Below are 16244 nucleotides of genomic sequence, written 5' to 3' on the forward strand. Positions count from 1 at the left end.
GAAGTCGCAAGACACTATTTATGTATGCATAAACCTTGTAATAAGAACCGAGAATATTTCATCTGTATTTCGAAAATGGTAGGGGATTGTTGGAGATTTTCAAAATAAAAGAGTCGTCGTTTTTGGTTTTGTAAAATTTCTTGTTTCCTTAGAATGCTTGTTTTTCCTCTTTGTGAGCTTTGTCCCACATTAGTAAGCTGAGAGATGTTGGAGTGGTATATATTAGGAAACATTCCTAATGAAAGTAACTAATGATCTAGTGTGGTGCAGCCCTTTGGTGCTTTGCACCATACCGGTAGAGCCGGTACACACTCACACACGCGCGCGCACGCGCGCAGCGTGGGCTGTGGTGCATTGTGGCGCTTTAGCGGCGCACTTTGCACTTAGCACGTCGGCGCCTTATTGGCGCCATTTCTTATTGCGAGTTGGCAGTAAGGTGGCGCTGACGTGGATGTCGCGTGTCACACGCGTGGCAAGTGAGTCACACGGAGCGGTTCCGATCGGGTGCAACTCGAGCCTACGGGTGCGTTGGTTCGTAGAGTTGCGATCTTAGCCGTCGGCTGCGAATGGGCTCCATCCAACGGATTGGATCAAATCTGATTAGGTGTGAGTGAAACAGCACACCAGTTCGGTGTGACTGGGTGTGACTGATCGATCTAAACCGTAGGATCCGATCCAACGGTCAGATTAGATCGGGTGCATACCCATTCTCAATGGGTGCGTAGTGGTCTATAAATAGACCACTACTTAGCAAAATTCAGTGCTGATAATTACACACATAATCCGAATTTCTCCCACATCTCTCTCTATATTTTCTAGCATTCATTCTGCGTTCTGTTTTGCTGCAGAAAATAGAACACAGTGGTTCTCGGTTCCTATATTCGTTCAAGCAGATATTCTGTCCGTTTCGTTAGTGCAAACGAAAACAGAAAGAACATCAAGTTCGGGCTTCGATTTATCTTGAAGGCAGGTTTGTTGTAACCCTTTGCATACCGGAATTGGTGGGGGCAAATACTGTCTTTAGGAAAGCGACATAGTCGTGACTCGAAGTGTATTTCAGCATTTGTGGAGGTTTCGCCAACAGTTCAGAATTGCAGCGGTCAATTTTTTCCAACAAGCAACACATCATCTTCTGGTGTAGAATGTTTGAAATCAAGTAATGATGCTAACACGAATTTGTGTTTCCATCGAACCAATGAGATACGTTTAATTCGAGATTGTGTCAATGTCATTTTGATCGACACCATCAGGTGGACCGGATCTCTTAGACAAGACGGGTAAAATATAGTTTTGCACACCAAAAGGGTCTTATCAGTATGCACTAAAGAAATTAGCGAGCAGTGGACTGCATAACATTTTATCCTTTTCTTTCAGCATGTAATTATACCTCTATTCCACAATAAATGACCAATGGATTACAAATAAATTCACACACAAAAAATAGTTAACAAAAAATTTCTGGCCAAAGCTTGTGCAGCTCTGAAGTAAAGATTCATCAAATTTGATCGACAAAAACTCCCTAGCATCCCTCTCGATAAGATGGAGAAAAACAGAGGAAAATAGTTTGGTTATCTACCAATGATGAGGCTAATTGTCACATCGTTTGAGGATGCAACATCTTGGCTTTCCTTCAACACGTCTACGCCACGAGAGCTCCTCATTGATGTGAAAGTGGGCTGTCTAGGAATTGGCAGTGTAGCATTTTCACTCTCCAACATCAGCACTACCGACGACATGGTCGGTCTATCACCTGCTGAGTCTTGCACGCATAGCATCGCCACATGTATGCATCTCAACGCTTCGTTTGGGTGACACGAACCCGCGACAGAAGGATCAATCAACTCCATTGCTTTCCCAGAATCCCATAAATCCCACGCCTGAAACCGTTTCACAGCAATTGTCAAACTCAGAAATAACTAACTAAATCAAATACTAGTTTTTTCTTTTCATTTGAAGCTAGGAACATAGACCATAATCTTCAGACTTACATAACCGATAATGTTTGAGTATTCTGGGGAGCGTAAACTTCTGTTTCTTCGACCACTTATGATCTCTAGTAGCAATACTCCAAAGCTGTAGACGTCGGACTTCAATGAGAATAAACCTTCCATTGCATACTCGGGAGCCATATAGCCACTAGAGTTGAAGAAAAACATGGTGAATTGTTAAAAGTAATAATTTTGTGAATGGTTTAGAAAGATTACCATATTTGGTATGCCAAAAAAAAAAAAACAAACAGTCAACTCACTATGTCCCAACAACTCGGCTTGTGCTTGCTTCACTTTCGTTTCTTCCGAAAATTTTGGCCATGCCAAAGTCGGAAATTTTGGGGTTCATCTCTTCATCCAACAAAATGTTGCTAGCTTTTAGATCTCTATGGATTATCCTGAGTCTTGAATCTCGGTGAAGATACAGAAGTCCCCGTGCAATCCCTTCAATGATTGTGAAGCGTTTTCTCCAGTCTATTTTTTCTTGCTTAGTCGGATCTGCCATAATCCATCATCAAAATTCATTCCATCAAAAAGCAATAATGGAAAAACTAATGAACGAAAACTTCAATAGAAGTGAAATGAATTATGCATAATTGACCTCCACAAGATTCGTCTTGTGGAGATTAAGTTTATTTTTCAGTCAGAAAATTGACGGGGAGAAAACAGTAGTAAGTCTAGAAAACTAACCAAAAAGAAATGAGTCCAAGCTTTTGTTTGGCATGTATTCGTAAATGAGCATTCTTTCATCACCTTCTGTGCAACAGCCCAGAAGTCTAACAAGATTTCTGTGCTGCAATTTTGCGATTAATATAATCTCGTTTTTGAACTCCTCCAAACCTTGTCCTGACTGTTTCGAAAGCCTCTTTACAGCTATTTCTTCTCCACCTGAAAGTTTTCCCTGAAATAAGAAGTATTAGTAGCTTCATTGAGTACATTGAGAAAACATTCTGCAACACCAGTTGAAAATTCATACCTTATAGACAATGCCGAACCCTCCCTTTCCAAGCTTATTTTCATCGGAGAAGTTGTCCGTTGCAGCAGCTATATCTCTAAAGCTAACCACTGAAAATTCTGGTGCATGACACTGATGCCTGTCAACACCAAGTTCGTCTGGTCCTGAGAAATCTGTTGAAAATTCGCTACTTCTTGCGTCATTCGTTTGCGATTGATGGTTCTTCCACCGTGAAGTTGAGACTGCTGTAACTACGTAATCAAATGGAAATAAGCATTCAACACAACATTAAGAAAAGCCAACACTATTTATTTTACAAGCCAAATTTGAAGTTCTACCTTTCACTTTTGTTCTGAACCTCCAAATTAGCCAAAGAGATACACAGAGGAAGAATGTTCCCAGTACTACAATCACGATTATCACGAGCTTGGAAATTTTGCTTTTGTTACCTTTGTCCAAAGATAAACATAAAAAGTCATTACATTGATTGGAATCAACACAAGTTGAGAAACTATAGTAATTTTTTTGATAACTCAGGTGTCCGGACCAGCTTACTCGCACTTTGGCTTCACAATTTTCTTGACAACACCACAGGCAAACAATACAAAAAGAGAAGTAATTCTTGTTGTGTGTGTGTATCTCCGTAACGCGACTTTAGGAAGTTGAATATTTATCGATTATAGGACATTGAGACAAACTAAGCTGAAATCAGAAACATAATATGAAAGGGAATAACTACCATCAAAATTGAAGTTTTCCTTACCTAATTCAGAATTAGCAAGGCGGATGTACAGATCACTCCCCCCTTCGACAAAATGCTGAATATCCGTCAATTCTCCACTCCATGTCATGCAACCGATCCCACTCACAAACGCGTATGCATTGCACGAACAATTCTTCAAACACTCCTCTTCACAATCGTTCCCATTCGCTGCCTCCATCGAGTCTGCAAAATCCGGCAACTTCACTCCCTCAATCTTCAAAAACCCGTCTACTTCTCCAGTCGCAGTGCTATTCGTTCCACACTGTAAATCGGTCCTTCTAACACACCCGCCTGTCCAATTTCCTCTACCCCACTGGTTCGCATCCTTCGGCACAAACCCTTCCATACAACTGCACATAGGAGATTCCGTCGCAAAACAATTTCCAAAACTTCCACACTTGTTATACGCCTCACAATCATTAGCAGGCTGCAACTGAACAGTGCTCCATTCATTCCTCTCTTGGTTCCACCACAGCTGCTCCTCGTTTCCATCCCACCTTATCCGAAACCAAACTAGATCAGAACTGTTTGCTTTCGTATACGTAAAGTACAAGTTACCGTTTCCTTCGTTAAAAAGCTTAAAACCAAACAAATAGATAGCCTTCATGGTCGGAACACCGGTGAAAATCAGTCCATTCCAATGCCCACTTCTCCAACGCCGGTTTAAACCATTCCATATCACAATCTGTGGTGATCCACGTGGGTCGACTCCCATCGAGTATTGTCCAAGAGAGGGATCACTAGCAGTTTTCCAAGAAGTGAAAACGCGGTTCTCTCCTGACTCAACATTCATGTGGACTCTCATGTCAGGTAGATACGAATCGGTCGGATCATTAAAGCTCTGCCAAAAGGCCTTATTTGGATCACCTATAAGATCACTGCTTGAGAGAATTAGATTGCCAGTGTCCCCTAAAATCGCGGTAGTTCTATTTGATACAGATGAGGTATTACTAGACCACACTGAATTTCCATTCCCATCTAAAACCACCAGATTCCCGTTGTCTTCGAGTTTCATTACTCCAGCTTCACCTGATATGGGGTTCTCTCTATTTGCGACCCAAACGACTGATTGCATCGGAATCTGGTCGAACCATATCCCGACATATCTGTATGTTGAATTTTCCGGACTGAAAAACCCAAGAACAAACTTTTGGCCTGCAGAGATAATGGTTTCGCCATCTCTAATCGATTGGCCCTGTGTGATGTTGTTTGCTGCAGAACAGAATAGGAAAAAATAAAAGAACATAAACAAGGCAGACCAACAAAAAGTACTTGTTGGGGCTCTTGAACTTATTCCCATTTTACAATCTAAATATTTGGAGGCGTGTTTGCAGATAAACTAAAAAAAAAATCTAAATATTTGGAAGATAATCGATCATCTGGAAATTGGAATGAAGTTTTAAAGCAGAAGGCAGAATCTTCATCTCAAAAAAATGCAGCAGCAGAATATATCTATGGATGGAAGGAAGAATCTTCTTTGGCTGCCAATTGTGGGCTTGCACTGATTCAATGGAAAGTTGGGAAAATTGACCTCGTTGAAAATTCTTAGTTGACAATGGCCTACTTGTGTCGTTCTTTTCCTTTGTTTTGACGCATATTAATATTTTGTTAGGTAGGCGTGTCTAGAAAGAGAGATTCTTATTCATGGCTCCTCTGTGAATAAGTTATCTACGGAGGCAGACGATCTCACTCGTCCGTCTCAGCAATCAATGGTCCGAACTCTTCCCTGGAATAGTTATTTTAAAATTTGGATCGTCCAAACACTTTTGGACGCACAGGGTTGAGCTCTGTGAACTTAGTTTTACCGCATCAGCATAGTTTGAAACATGATGGTTAAATGGAAGGTGAAATCACTTCGTAAAATCAGGACTTTTATTAAAAACTTGTAGTTGTCCATTTTTTTCCTTTTGTGTGTGCAGTGCTGCTGCTGCTTTCAAACCAGTGTCAAGAACACAAAGATCGAGCAAAGCAGCATTAGGTGTTGGCCAAGACCTCGCTCGGTCCTTGAAAAACTTTAGCAGACGCAGCAACGATTCATTGATCTTGTAGAGACTTAGAGCTCGCGGGAGATGTTGTGCGAGTATCTACCGGACCTATGTAGTCTGAAAGGTAAACAGCCAACTGATATGGTAAATAAACGAAAGTGTAATTCCTCAGCAATATTGATGTATGTAGAAGTAGAAGACTTCTACATTGGCTGCCAATAACCCAAAACCATGTGATACATTTCACCTACTAATTTATTCTAAACCTAATAACAAGTTGAAAAACATTCTTACTTTAATCACACGTGGGGGGGACTATGTTGGACTTTACGTGGGGGGACTATGTTGGACTTTCTTATGCGTTGATTTGGAGTGGCAGGAATAGATGGACTATGTTGGGCTTTCTATGAATCGTGGACAGTGGATGAAACATAAGGCCCACTTGCAGGAATACTCTCTCTCTCTCTCTCTCTCTCTCTCTCTAGGCCCACTTGCAGGAATACTCTCTCTCTCTCTCTTACAACTAGACACCTAAAAAAACAACTCAAAGACAGGGAGAGAGAAATCAGCAAAAAAAAAAGACAAGGAAGAACTTGATCTGAGCAGTTTTTAGCTTAGATTTGATGAAGGTTCAATTAAAAACTGCTCAAAACAAGAACTTTCCAATCATATTTTTTGCTAATTTCTCGAGGGTAACCTTAAAATCACATTATGCATTCGGATCATAAAAATTTGATTGGCAACTATGAGATTGAGATTTGTGGTGTTTTTTTAGGTGTTTAATTGGTTGTCCGCAAAATCGCTTCGATATATATGTGTGTGTGTGTGTGTAATTATTTTTCGAACGAGAGGCAATTTCATTCGAAAAAGTCCGAAGTCAATTACCAAGATTTCATCACAAGATTCCGGAGGGATATGTTCAATTATACGTGGGTAGGGTTTAGCTGCGGCTTAGTTGTTGCTATTTTTGTTTTGCCCATGGGTATACCCTGGACTTGTTTTGTGCTATGGTGCTTTCTTGCGGTGTTTTCTTGTTCAAGCTTATTCCCAGTAAGTGTATAAATTTGGGCTGTAGTTGGATGCCAAAAGTCTAGGCTTCTTTTTACCACAGTAAATGTTACCCACATTCTCATTTATTAAAGACAAACCACTGCTTCAAAAACAAACAAAAAAAGAGAGTAAAGGATCAGGAATTTAAATTACTACAAGGAGACAAGGTCATCAAACCAAACACATACACACAGAAATACAACGGATGTGTAAATCCCAAAAAGAGAACACAAGATTTTATGTGATTCCCTTAAAATCGGGTACGTCCACGGAGGCTGCAGATTCACTACGTATGAGGCTTACAAAATCAACTCAACTCACAAAATCTATGTCAATCTCTCTGGATTTTCGCACACGAATTGGAGAGAAGGTAAGCATCAAGGCAACTTCAATGCACTGTGAGCTCCTTCTGGTTTCTGCCGCAACTGAGCTCTTGGCTCCCCACAGCTCAGAGAAAGCCCACTGATTCGAGCCAATCCCAAGAATGTTCCCATATAACGGCCAAATCTGTCTGACCCAAATCTACATTGCTGCCCATTTAAGGAAAAGTAGGTGGCTAGGCATTGGAAGAATTGCAGCTTAATTCACTCTCCAGCTCAATATCATAAAGCCTAACTGAAGTAGCCAAAATACATGTAAACACAAAATCAGAGAGAGATGTGCAAAAGTATCGGCAACTTGTAACCACTAACTAAAATCGCCACATATCCGACGGGGTTATCTCATTGTGGCCTTTAAGTAGATTATTCAAACAAGACCAAAGCATAAACCTTACAATCATTAATAGAAAAACATAACAACCTACTTCCTCACGATCAATTTTGCCCTTGCATGCCCCTCACTTATTTGAAACTGATTCCCTAAGCCCATATGAGCCATCAACAACCAAACCAAAGTGAGGAGCTGTCCACCTTTACTAAGTTGTGCCGCGTGGGTGTAGGCTCTGCAATGACTCGCTGCATAGGACAACAATTCAACCCAAACTTTGCTTATTATTTCCCACATTCTTTTCCTTTCTAATTTTTGCAGCTCTTTGGCCAGCATGCACGCGTCAAACAAAACAGATTTGCTTCTGTCCCCCTTAACAGCGACAGGTTCAACTGCTGTATTAACAGCAAGGATACTCTCACAGGCTCGTATCTGTAATTTATCCCGTCCTTTTTTCCTTTTGCAGCAGCATTCCTTGAAGCAGCAAGTGGTTGGACACTGTTGCTGCCCATTTTCAAATTCATTGCCACAGAAGCATTTGCAAAAAGAGAAGATATTCAGACAGCACATCCCCCCTTCTTTTGACTTCCCAATTTTTCTTCCCCGAAAGAATTTCTTGGCCTCAGCACATGTATCCCTGAACCTTATTTGCCCAATGCCTGCAACGGTGGACAACATTGTGGCCTGAATGATTAAAAGATATAACATGTAATCGGAAAGGAGCTTAGACAACTCTCTGGAATTCTTAGTGTCAGAATCCTCGGTGTTAGTAGCATTAGCGGGACCATTATTTGTATGTTCTTTGTCTTCATCAATGTTGTAGCAAAGTTCAGTGGCAATGTGCCACATAATAAGGCTCTCATCAAAGTCGACTTCGTTGATCCAACGGAGTAAGTCGGTGCAACTTTCAAACCGTAGAATCCAATCCCCTCTGGCAGAAAATATCTCCTTGGCCGTTTCTAAGTCGTCTGCAAGCTCAGATTTCATTTTCAGCTCCTTGAAAATAAGATCCCTCAAGTAATTGTTGAAATCCTCAGTTTCCACATATTTCAACCCGTCTAAGATGTTGGTTAGGCCAAAAAAATCAATAGTTTTCTCCCACCATTCCGCACGTGGATGCAGACAATACTTTATCAAGTTGTACTGAGAGAGAGATTCAGACCACCTCCTGAGGAACACAATATGCACGATCTTCCAAAACCATTTGGGCTTGTTTCTACGGTTTTCAGGCCACCAGGTCCTCTTGGCATTGAGCATCGTCTCAAGGAACTTAGTGACCCAATTAGGAAGCTCATACTTAGTGACGGCCACGACAGTCCATTCAGAGCAAAGGAACATTACCGTAGCTATTAAATCAAGAGCAAGAGCACCATAGAGCAAAGTGTAGGTAATTCCAATATCAACTGGTTTAAGCGTATTCTTGTTTTCCTTAGAGAAGAGCGCAATGGCTGCACAATTTAAACCTAAAGAAAGTATTCGGATCAACAGGTATCCTCGCTTAGTTTGCACCACCGTGGCTTTCGTGTAGAGAGCCTGATAGAAGAAATTAAGTTCTGCTTCAACAACTTTGAAAGCATCTCTTGAGGTTCTGTTGAGGAAGAAATCTCGACTCTGGTTGCGCTCACGGAAGCTGAAGATCAGATCTGAAATCAATCCTTTGAAAGTATCGAAATACCCAAAAGCGGATTGCACCACTTTCAAATCAGACAAAGGAACCAAATCTTCCTTATTTGTTGTTCTGTTAACCCTAGTAGGTTCAGGAATCATCTCTATTTTCGTCGGAAGCCTTGCTTCTATCTTTGATGTGTACTCATCCATGAGCTTCGCATAGTTAGGCCCAGGATCAGGCTCTGTGAGCAAAGAATCTTTGAATCTGCGGGAGCTAGCAAGGTAGAGAGCACGTGTTCGCTCAGTGTACTTGATAAGTCCAACAATAAACATTAGCACTGTGGGGAGCCAAAATTCATTAACGCGGAATGAGCCTTCAAAGAGAAATGACTGAATGAAGGCATAACCGACGGCCAAGCACTGGAAACCCAGACCAAGCAAGTGCCTGAGCCAGAGCTCATTATCCTCAAGCGCAAAAGCAGTGATGGTGTCGGGACCCCCGAGGTGTACCAAGAGAAAGGGAGCCCAAAATGCCAGAAGGGTCGGATAAGCGAAAGGGCCAGAGGTTTTACACGTACCCTGGCTCTTGGAAATGAGTCCCACGGCAAAGTTAGCGCTCAAGTCGGCTAGCAAGTATGCCAGCCACATGGGTATCATTATATAAGCAGTTGACACGCGCTTTCTCAAAGGTGCAAACAATATGAGAAAAGTCTGCAACAAGAGACTAATAAGAATCACTAACCGCAGATCCCATGTTTCCCACAACCGTTGCCAATGCCCATGTTTTCCCATTATGCTGCGACTACTTTCGCTTCTCACTCTGTCACACAAACACTGTGTTGCTAGCAAAGATGATTCAAACGTGGAAACGAATATGCACGTACATTCTCTATTAAGGACGAACCCACAATTCCAACCTTGGGAGGGCGAATGGATCTGCCATACGAAAAAGATAATAACAAATGTATAAAATATGGGGTTGAACAAATATGAATTTTAAAATACTTTAAACCAATCTTACTGTGACCACAAGGAGTTCTGAAACTTAGGGTGGGCGGTAGTCCCTGCTTAGCTGCCCCTCAATCCATTCCTCCTCCTCCTCCTCCTCCTCCTCCTCCTCTCTCTCTCTCTCTCTCTCTCTCTCTCTCTCTCTCTCTCTGTGGCCAATTAGTTACTGCAAAGGAACTGGATCCTCTCCAGTCCATTTCGTGGACTGGACAATCAATTTTGACCTCAAAAAACTCAACAGAAGTGTTGCCGAAACGTTTATCGCTACGTAATTTGTTCGGTGCCTCACGAGAAAATGGGCATAGTACTTAAAGAGCGCTGGAAAATCACTCATCAAACAGACAGAGATACAACAAAAACAACCAATTTGTTGGTAATGGAGATGGGACCAGATTAGCACAGTTTGGACATGAATAAGCGCTCTCTCTCTCTCTCTCCGCGAGAAAAACACAAACAGCAGTGTTCCTAATCTTTAGTAGATGCAGAATCTGTAAGCCTAAAAATTGTTAAGATGGAGCTGAAAGAACTTGATGACGGGCATTACCTGATTTCAGCTGTTTGGTAGTGATTCTGTGAGTAATTTGAGTTCTGTTCTTGAATCTGGGTGAGAGTGTCTCCTCCTCTGCTCAATGAACTCCGCTCTGGAGGTAGAGTCAAGTCCGTCAATGCTCTCAATAAAATAATCGGAGGTCATTGACCATAAGAAAGTCTTCCACCTCTCTCTCTCCCCCTCTCTAAGGAATCTCTGGCCCTCTGGGACCTTCGTCCTGGTTTCGGCTTTCCTCCTGTATCCTTCTGTTCATTTTCATTCATGGTGTGGTTAAAAATTCATTCTATGCATACATAATTATATTCATGGCTACACTTTTGTCACATGATTTGGTCATTTTTCATGCCAAAGCTCTCTGTTTTGGCTCGCCAAAATAAGAATTACTCCGTAAGTCTGATCCCAACAAGTCAAAACACAACGGAAAGAATAAAAAAACTTGTTCCCTCCGTTTCTAAATGAGAGTGCACTTTCACTTCTTCTTCTTTTTTGGTTATTTTTGTCTTGTTTATTACTTGTTAATTTATAATATCTTTTGCAATTTTAAAAAAATTTTGTATGATAAAATTAATTGAGATCTATCAAACAAGATTCATATTGAATATTTTTAGCATTATAGATTGAAAGATATAAACAATTTTTTGAAGTGTTTGAAATAATATCATGGACTCTTACTTAAAAACGGAGGGAGTATAAGCACAACAAGTGTAGCAACACAACTTTAAAATATAACTGCAGATACAATTGTATCCAAAACCGTAAAATACAAGTAGATCCATGAACTTGTTGTGCTTGTATTTTAAGTTTTTTTCTTCTTTCCGTTGTGTTTTAACTTGTTGCTAGACTTGTTGGGCCCATTTCCATTCCACTCAACGTTTACTCTAACTTTTAGTTGTCATTATTTGAATTTTTTTCACGTTTATTAATTTTGCGCCTCACTTTTTTAATTTTTCGATTCATTTCGTCAAGATGAATCAAAAAAGTAATTTTTTTTTTTACTTTTACCCAAATATTTTAGAAAATAACCATTTTTTAGCAAAACAGGTATACTTTTTCGACCTTTTTTTTACTTAAAAATGGTTTATTTTCAAAATATTTGGGTAAAAATAATTTTTTTTACTTTTTCGATTTGTCTTGACGAGACGAATCAATAAATCATAAAAGTTTAGCACAAAACTAACAAATAAGAACAAATTCAAATAAGGACAAAACTAAAAGTTATTAAAAAAAGTTTAGTTGAATGGTAATCAGATGTTTTGGCGAGCCATAAACAGTGGTCTTTGGGGGTGGGAAATGGCCAAGTCCATGTGGCAAAAGTGTAGCCATGGATATAGTTGTGGATTTATAGAATGAATCTCAACCACACAATAGATGATAATGGACAGAAGCATTCTGGAGGAGAGCCGAACCCCTTTGTGCTACCATTTTGAAAGAAATGTTTTTTAAAAGAAGTAAAGAATTATTTTTCAAAGAGAATCAAAGAATTTCAAAAAGAAAACAAAGAAATAGATTTTGAATATAAAGCTATTTAAAGATAAAAAAAAATTAATCCAAAGATTTGTGAACTAATGTTGTCTTTGATTAAGTTATTAAAGTTTTGACATAATTTTTATTTTTAAATTTCTCTTGTCGAGGAATATTAATAGTTCATAAAAATTTAACAGAAACTAACGAAAATTCATAAAAGACAAAAAGTTACGAACTTTTGTTGGTTTCGCATCAAAATGATTTTGAAATATGTTTGAGCTCGACAAGAGAACTATAAAAATTAAAAAGTTATGATAAAAAAATTTCAATAAATTGGTAAAGACAAAATCATTTAATAAAAACCTTGTTAGTTTTGCATCAAATTGTTCGTTTGTTGTCTCAAAAGTTAAAATTTCTGAGCACAATTTCTAATAAATTTTTTTTATTTATCTCTCTCTACTCATGACTTTAAAAAAATTTCCTTAAAACTCTCAAACGAACAAGGTCATCCATCATTATATTGTTCTCATTTAAAATACGGAAGTCTTTTCAACAACAAAAGGACAAAAGGTTTTGGCATGCATGTGCTTTTTTGAATTATTGATGAATGCATCTATGTGTCCCTACAATGTGAAATTAATTTTTAAATCATTTTGCTACGTTATTGACGAATGTCGGATAACATTTTCATCATTATTAGTCGCATTTTGATATTTAGTCAAAAGTCGACTCCATAAAGAAATGATGCCAACTTGGAGTAAAATTTTCCAAACGCTTTTAAATCCAGCTAAGCTGTGAGTATTTATTAGGAAGACCATGATGAGCATCTATACTCCTTACTTAAATTAAGCTTGATTTGGTATGGGTATCTCCATCCCTTTACTCAGATTTCAATTCTAACCACCATCCTCTGCCACTCACCACTGTCGAAACCGAAAATCTAATGCATCCCTCTCTCGATTTTTGCTACTCTCGCCTGAGTGATGACAACGACGAACTCTTCTGCGTTTCTGTCTCTTCTACGTCTCTTGATGATCGACGAACTCTTGACGACTCTCTCTCTCTCTCTCTCTTGCGTCTTTGTCTCTGAATCTCTGCTACGTACCCTCAGTTACCCTAGCCTCCTCGTCCATCTCTACTTATTCTCTGTTTACGCCTTTACGTATCTCTACTTATTCTCTGTTTACGCCTTTACGTACCACTGGGTCTTTGTCAAGCCCCCTTCCTTAACTATGCCTCACAAACTCCTTCCAATGACAAAACCCAACAACGACGAGCTCCTTATGGTGAAACATCGCCACAAAGTAGTCGGTTGAAATATGGTGCAGAGAATTTGGGTTTTCACCAAATTTGGTGAATAAATTGAGTAAAATCCAAATTTGACATGAGTTTGGGTTTGGAGTTGAGATGCTCTTACCGTACAACTAGTCGTGATCTGGCTTGTGGGAACAAAAAGAAGAGCGCTAGTGTCAATCGTGTGACATCTGTTGAAAAAGTTTATACGTTATGTAGGATTTTCTGTTCGCATAAATGAGTTCACCATAATCATAAGTCGATCAATCCACATAATATTGAAGTAGTAATCAAATAAATAATCATAATAATATGCAAAATAGCAATAGAGAAGCGTTTAGAATAGTCCGTAGGGTGGTCGAGACAAGCAATACCGTGCTCTCCTCCATGCATAAGCATGTGAAATGGCTATGAGAAGAGATGCAGGAATTAGTCCGAGGTGCACGCAAGTTGGCCCGGCACACCCTGCATTACAAAAAATAAAAAACATCCAGTAAAAGACTCATCCTAAGACAAAGAACCAAGCAACCACAACAGTAGGGGCTCAGCCCAATGGTTGTACGTACCCCAAACCAAACACGTTTACCGTCTAAAAACACACACTTCACCACAAATTTTGATTGAAATCCAATCGAAAAAGGTAAAAAGAAAAAAAAAATAACAGGAAAAAATCTCATAATATCACAAACTATCCTAATCCTTAACCGGCAGAAACACTACAACCACGACCACAAGTCACGTATCTCCGACGACCTCAAGATGCTAACTAGAGCCACAACCATGAATGCCACCCCACCGGCGACCATGCGTTGGCGACGATGGAGGAAGAGCGACGGAGGAGGGGTCGATGACAAATGGAAGCCGAGAGAAAAAGAAAAGAGCAGTTAACCCAAAGAAACTCTCAGATTAATTTGAGATCGGAAGAGAAAATCCTCACTGAAAAGGAGTAGTTATTCAAAGCGATAAAAACATCACTGTAGAGGAAGAAAAACATAGTAATTATTAAGGGTAAAGCCTCCCCTCCTGTTGGTGAAAATCCTAGGATGAAGGAGAGGAAGGAAGGGAGGTGGCTAGAGTTTTTTCTCAGTGAGAGAGAAATTGAGTGTTAAAATTTTGTTTTAAAACCACTTGAGTTTAGCAAAGGTGTCGCATAAAAGAGGGTTCAAACCGGAACGGCCAGTATCTGAAATTTAGAGCGTTAGTGTTGGGGTACACCCAAGTGATATGGGTGTGAGTGTAGGAGATAAAATCCCTTGGTTTTTCTCCCCTTTTGTTTGGACTGCCGAAGGCATTTGGCCGTGGGTGTGGGTGTGGGTGTGCTAGCGACAGGAGAGAGGGGGAGAGAGTGTGAGCGTGAGAGCTCCCCTAACGGAGCGGGGCTCGTCGAAGAGCTATTGGATTGAGGGAGAGAGAGAGGAGTAGGGAAGCCGGTTTGTGGCTATCTTAGTGAGATTTTTTCAATTGTATATATGTGTAAATATATATAAAGAGTTTTTTCTCGGATTTCTCGTTTGTGCTTGGTTTATTTGGTTGCGTGCTTATGCTTGGGGGTGTGGATATGAGGGTTGGGGTCACAACCCAACAGTTTGGGTCGAGACCCGACCCCAATCCACACCTTTACACACACACCGATAGATTGAGAGAAAAATCACATTGCATATATTTACACACATATACAAGCTACAAAAACTCTTCGAAAACCAAAACCGGTTCCACTCAGCCACAACGGGCCCCCACACTCTCCTCACTCTCTCCCTCACATTGTGCACTCTCACTCCGGCGGCACTCTCCGGGGAGCCACAACCGGCTCCCCCTCGATCCACACTCGTCTGTCTGCACACACATACATATATGCAAAAGAGAAAAGAAACAAGGAAGCATGGGGAGGGATCCCATGCTTCTCGCACATGTGAGAACAAGCCCAACAGTTAGTAGATACGGAGTAACTAAATATTGATAGAGTGAGAGAATCTTCAAGAGCATCCACTGGTGCCATTTGCAGAGTCCAACTCCTCTCCAATCCTCTTGAAAGACTGGAAATACAATTTCAGCTCGAAAAAGATTTTTTCTGTGCCCATCAATGATTGAAAGGGTTCATTTTATTTAGCTTGTTAAGAAAATCAAGCATACCACTGTTACCAAGAATCAAGTTAGTTTTGGAACACATTTATCTTGCAAAAATAAGATTGCAACACTTGATCAAAACCAATTTCAACCATTTTTTTAATGATAATGTGTTCAGAAATCATATCTGAGACATGCGGTCAACTTGAATCTTGGCATGCAATTGATGCACTTGATGAGTTCATAAAAATGAACGGGCCTGATCATTGATGTGGAACAGTTGAATAGACTCGAGGAGATGCCACTATAGTTGTATCTTTTTTCCGACTGTCAAGGTGTGTTTAGGCTAGCTTACACGTACACGACTAATTCCTTCTTTGGTCCAATCAAAGGCAGATCATCTGCGCTGGGACTAAGGAATTCACAAAAATTTACTTTTTTGCGGCTTGACTCCAAGAATCAAACTTTGGGCAATTGTATGGAAAGCAAACTCACCAACCAACCGGACTACCCTCGGGCAATTGCAATTGCACTGTGATATTCAGTCAACGTCGACTTAATAAACAAGATTCCATGGCCAAATAGCAACTTAATAATATCTCCCCCAATGACAATCACGTTAAGCAGTGAAGATAATATTGGGCCCGGAGTGCTCCATGAATTTAGTTATGCAATACCACTCCCTTCGACCGTTCTAAAAACAGACTTACGGATGCGATGTCTAATGCCATAAAAGACTTAATTAAAAAACTTCCTAACACATATTGATTTTAGGAAAGAAGGTAAAAAAACGGTCCGACAGAGAATT

General features: G+C 40.1%; 2 protein-coding genes across 3 annotated transcripts; both read right to left on the bottom strand.

Annotated features, from left to right (window-relative positions):
• Positions 1 to 1429: 1429 nt before the first annotated feature.
• On the bottom strand, positions 1430 to 5120 carry LOC131313098 (G-type lectin S-receptor-like serine/threonine-protein kinase B120). 2 transcript variants are annotated; one of them, XM_058341207.1, is made up of 7 exons: positions 3707 to 5120; positions 3282 to 3392; positions 2965 to 3188; positions 2679 to 2889; positions 2249 to 2486; positions 1989 to 2136; positions 1430 to 1877 (listed from the first exon to the last, which is right to left on the bottom strand). In XM_058341207.1, exons 1-7 carry the CDS (start codon positions 5004 to 5006, stop codon positions 1569 to 1571), a joined length of 2541 nt encoding a protein of 846 aa, XP_058197190.1. In that variant the 5' UTR covers positions 5007 to 5120; the 3' UTR covers positions 1430 to 1568. The 2 variants fall into 2 exon arrangements, with proteins under 2 accessions (XP_058197190.1, XP_058197189.1); XM_058341206.1 differs by having other exon boundaries at positions 1431 to 1877; positions 2965 to 3194; positions 3707 to 5117.
• Positions 5121 to 7399: 2279 nt separating this feature from the next.
• LOC131313119 (uncharacterized) lies at positions 7400 to 10874 on the bottom strand. The gene is made up of 2 exons (XM_058341244.1): positions 10610 to 10874; positions 7400 to 9993 (listed from the first exon to the last, which is right to left on the bottom strand). The coding sequence occupies exon 2, from the start codon at positions 9847 to 9849 to the stop codon at positions 7543 to 7545; it is 2307 nt and encodes a 768-aa protein (XP_058197227.1). The 5' UTR covers positions 9850 to 9993; positions 10610 to 10874; the 3' UTR covers positions 7400 to 7542.
• Between the last annotated feature and the right edge of the window lie 5370 nt (positions 10875 to 16244).

Source organism: Rhododendron vialii, chromosome 13a (genome assembly GCF_030253575.1).
Source record: "Rhododendron vialii isolate Sample 1 chromosome 13a, ASM3025357v1".
In the NCBI taxonomy this organism is placed as follows: domain Eukaryota; kingdom Viridiplantae; phylum Streptophyta; class Magnoliopsida; order Ericales; family Ericaceae; genus Rhododendron; species Rhododendron vialii.

What these genes read in the sequence shown, in the direction of transcription:
- LOC131313098 (XM_058341206.1), bottom strand. Translation starts at nt 5,006, where the DNA reads ATGGGAATAAGTTCAAGAGCCCCAACAAGTACTTTTTGTTGGTCTGCC. An exon ending in CCTTGCTAATTCTGAATTAG is followed by an intron (nt 3,393 to 3,706) that starts GTAAGGAAAACT and finishes CTTTGGACAAAG; the next exon opens with GTAACAAAAGCAAAATTTCC. An exon ending in GTTCAGAACAAAAGTGAAAG is followed by an intron (nt 3,195 to 3,281) that starts GTAGAACTTCAA and finishes TTGATTACGTAG; the next exon opens with TTACAGCAGTCTCAACTTCA.
- LOC131313119 (XM_058341244.1), bottom strand. Translation starts at nt 9,849, where the DNA reads ATGGGAAAACATGGGCATTGGCAACGGTTGTGGGAAACATGGGATCTG.